The 4209-nt window shown below is 32.5% G+C and overlaps 1 protein-coding gene across 1 annotated transcript in view; it reads right to left on the bottom strand.

Annotated features, from left to right (window-relative positions):
* Window positions 1-608: 608 nt before the first annotated feature.
* The window catches only part of LOAG_16472 (hypothetical protein), a 9613-nt gene continuing 6012 nt past the window's right edge, over window positions 609-4209 (bottom strand). Inside the window, exons 7-9 of the mRNA XM_020449123.1 lie at window positions 2366-2508; window positions 1478-1550; window positions 609-1180 (exon numbers count right to left, since the gene is read on the bottom strand). Coding sequence (XP_020307376.1) covers window positions 1005-1180; window positions 1478-1550; window positions 2366-2508 — 392 coding nt within the window. The 3' untranslated portion in view covers window positions 609-1004. The remainder of the gene's footprint in view (window positions 1181-1477; window positions 1551-2365; window positions 2509-4209) is intronic.

The following is a 4209-nucleotide window of genomic DNA, read 5'->3' on the forward strand; positions in this document are numbered from 1 at the left end:
AATTAATTGGGGGATGTATGATATGAATGAAAACCTGCATTTCGTTAAAATTCAATCTCAGTTCAAAATGATAAAGTAGATGATATAGTTTTTGTCTCTAATTCTTTAACACATACTTTATTTAATCTGAAAAAGACTGTACACGACCATAAGCTAAGATTTTTGAACTCAAGCAAAGGTTTGATAGCTGGAATCCTAAAATTGTAGAAATATGACCTTTCCCTCGAACTTCTTTTATTACAATTGGACCAGCTCATTTTCTCCAATTGAGTGGTGCATTCGGTCTCCCCCTGATATTCTTTTCTATTTAGCATGTGGATTTTTTCTTTTTTTCTGAATTTCTCCATTAAAATACCGGAAAATTGGTTTCCCCTTGTTCCCTAACTTTCCCTAATGTTATATATTCCAAACATCGCCATACAAACAAGCTTTGAAAGTTCATTTGGTAATTCAACGACATAATCAGAGATACAATACTTACATTAGCCTTAACTGCAACAATTCAACAAATATCAAAACAACAGTAGAAAAAAAATTACAATCGTTCAAATTACAATCAAAAATTACAATCGTTCATTTACAGATAACAAAATAAACAAACTTTAAGCAAGCCTACACCTTCAAGACTGGTACTGATAAAAGAGTACAAATTCAAAATTATTAGTTTCTAAAGGCTTGTTATCCTAAGTGAATTAATTAGGACGAAAATTTTAAAGCAAATAAAACTGAAATTGACTTAAAACATTAAATGACAACTTAAAAAATTTGAAAGTTAGGAAATAATTCAGCAGGAGAATAGTTCGCTAATTAGACTGCTATGGACAAAGAGACAAAGCTGAGACCAAATATAAGCATTCCAAAGTTCATGCTAACTGTCTACTTCGCGATCATGGAAAACATAATCCTCATCTTATATTTAAAGAAAACAATGCCCTCTCAGTACAAATGATATGTACAATAACATAAACTTCGAGTACTTCGAGAGATAAGAAATTATAAGTGTCTCAAGATATAAGACCTATGCTTCGTAGAAAATGAAGTAATATGAATGAATAAATTCGATATTGCACATAAAACGATGTTAACCAGAAAATATACTGTCCGACAATTCTCCACCACGTAAAATATACCCTAGTGCCTTCCTCACCACGTACGAAAACGCCTTCTTTGTAGTACCGATCTGAAAATCCGCATAATGAAATTCAGTTTTTGAAAACTTTACAAGTGAACTTTGAATTCGAATATCCATTTACAACTATCATTATGATCTTGCACGTCTTAACTAGCAAAATAAACTTGATTTTATGCGGGTAATCTATGATCAGAGTAAAACAATTGATCGTATCCGGCGCGGAACGTCGTATCCTTTGATGAAGCACGAATTTACTATGACTGCATCTGCTTTCATGGAAAGAGAGCTGGTACTGTACTTCATATCAATTTAGGAAATGCAAAGAAATATGAGAAAAAAAAGTACCAAGAATATTATCTTTGTATTGGTAAACGCTGTATAACCAATCACGCAACTTCCCTTCATCTTCAAACGGTACCTGAAGTCGAAACCCTGATTTAACTTTAACTGTGACAAGTGTGGCAAAAATAATACAAAATGAATTCAAATTATAAGCAGAATTCAACTGCTTATATCGGTGCTTCACATCAACGTCATTACTAATTTTGCTAACTAGAAAATTTTTGGAAAAACCGGCTAAGAACAACTTCAAGCTCTATTTTCTCCTTCATCTGCGAAAACACACGGTTCAAAAGAAATTCCAAACTAGCATAATTCATTAGCCATCATTGTATCAGTAATTGATTTATTCCATTGCTATTTGAAGATGATTTAAAGCGAAATAAAGCAGTGATGATGAAAGAATATCATTCATCCAAACACAGAATCAGTCTCCATAAAAAAGAATTTCCAATTAACCTGTCCACCTTATATTAACTAATCTTTGTCTTTGAGTAAGAAAATGAAATGTCCCTTTTTAGTGATGCCCTTTCCTTTTCGTTTCATCATTTAGTAATATCCACTTAGAGGTAAGATTACATATATAAATTCGGTTGCGTTCTCAAAATCTTCATCTTTCATCGGAAATTAAAACAAACTACTTTGAAAGCAAAAAACCCATCTTTTCTCTGGATGTTTTGCTTGTAAAAATCACTTTTGGTAGTAATTATCCAGTTATTTAAATCTCTTATACAAAAAATAAGGACTTTATAAGGCGAGCAGCACAGCAAAGATTTATATCCCACGATCATAGAGAATTGAAGAAAGCAATATCAAAGAAAGAATTAAAGGAAGAATAGATTAAGAATAATATAGGTAATAATTATAGTAACTTGAAAAGCTGGTAACACTCACATCACTAGCATCATAAATTTTATAATGTACACCAATATCGCATGGTTCACGAGTGCCAAAGCTCAGTGTAACAAGTGAAAGCGGCATTTTGTGTGGATAAGCAATCGTCACATCCAATACATATTTTACCGGTGGTCGCGTTTCTGAAATTCGATAAAAACTTCATGAGTAGTAAGCTAAATTTATATTTTTATCACTGGAAATATTTTACTTTTACCCTTTTCACCGAGGCGTCAAATGTTTAATATAATTCAATACGTTTCAGATGCTATTTAGATACGCACTAATCACTGCCATCATGCCAGATTCTTTCACCCCAAGCTACCTATCTTCCTTCAAGGATAAAACCATGTTCTTCGCTGCTTTCGAGCTCCCGAATCAAAAATCCCTTAAATTTAAGCAACATCAATCACAAAATGCTTAATTCATACATCCATTTGCTTCAAATTCTTCTGTACTTTCTTTTTTTCAACCTGTTTAAAATTAAACGCAAAGAGGGCGACGCCAAAACAACTTTTATATTTTTTAACAACCAAACAGTGCACCTTTGGAACAAAACAATGAATTATGACACTGTTAGAACTAAGAGTAAACAAAATAGACATAAATTCCTTCGCCCTCTAAACCTTTGCTGATGTGGTGTTTTCTCACTGCCTCCTGTGCACAACTCATCTGCTGCAGTCATTGGTAAACATCGATGATCCGCCAACTATGATCTCATTCTCGTAATGAAACTCTTATGCTCCCTTGAAGGAAAAATATAACTCAAAGCATTGAACAACCTCTCACTTCAAATGGATTTGAACAATCACTATACAACTTCGAACTGATGCTTTGTTGTTAACCTAAGGAGACGTCAACGTCCAAACGTTTTAAATATAAAAAGCAATTAGTCGCGTATATCACGATCTTGCATAGAGCATTAGGAAATGAAGAGTTCAACAATTTATCGTTTAATTAATCAGTTTTTGTATGTATCCTTACCAAATTCGATATAAAGTTCTATAGGAGGAGATACTACAATTCTTCATCGATTAAAAATGATAAATGAATTGAAAAATATCTCGCAACAAAACATCACTTCGAAAGCTTCCTTTCTTTAAAAGTTAGTTAGAATCAATTAAATCCAAATGGCATGCACACGATTTTTCGATTCAATTTGCTTAGTAAATGAATATATCATTTAATACTTTCACACTCTCTACACTTTTTTGAAATGAAAAGTTTGACTTTAAATTTCAAATCGCCGTTGGAAGTTTCATATTTTGTCGATCACCTCTAACATTAATTATTATAGGAACTTTTCAAGATATCGAAAAATTTACCAGACGCCACTCCCATCTTCTACTTCATTCAAACAGAAAAACATGCCTTTCATCTCGTTATTATAATTGCATACACATTCCGTTTTTATTATTAAAATTTATTTCATAAAAATGCAATCTTTTCCAGAAACAAAAAAAAAACTAAGGTCAAATCGACAATTAATTTCCACTTACTGCTCATCGTAACTCGAAAAAAAAAATTGAAAAGCCATCAGCCTGACATTAAATTCGCCTATTCAGCCGACAAAAGAATTTGCAATATTATTTTGCAAATTATTTCCCCTAAAATATCATGATTATTTCAGAATACGCTGGGCGACCAGTAAAACAATATTTTAAATTCTAGTGATCCTATGAGTGGAGACATATTTCATGTTTGATAAACCATTTTCTAATTCCAACTACTTCTCAATTAGACTGTAGTATTGTATTCATCTCCAGCAAGCATACGGAGACTGACAATGTCTTGAAGTATTTTGCAAATTATCCCTTAATTTCTCAGCAAGCGTTTCTCTTCCC

Source organism: Loa loa (assembly GCF_000183805.2).
Source record: "Loa loa unplaced genomic scaffold supercont3.5, whole genome shotgun sequence".
Classification (NCBI taxonomy): domain Eukaryota; kingdom Metazoa; phylum Nematoda; class Chromadorea; order Rhabditida; family Onchocercidae; genus Loa; species Loa loa.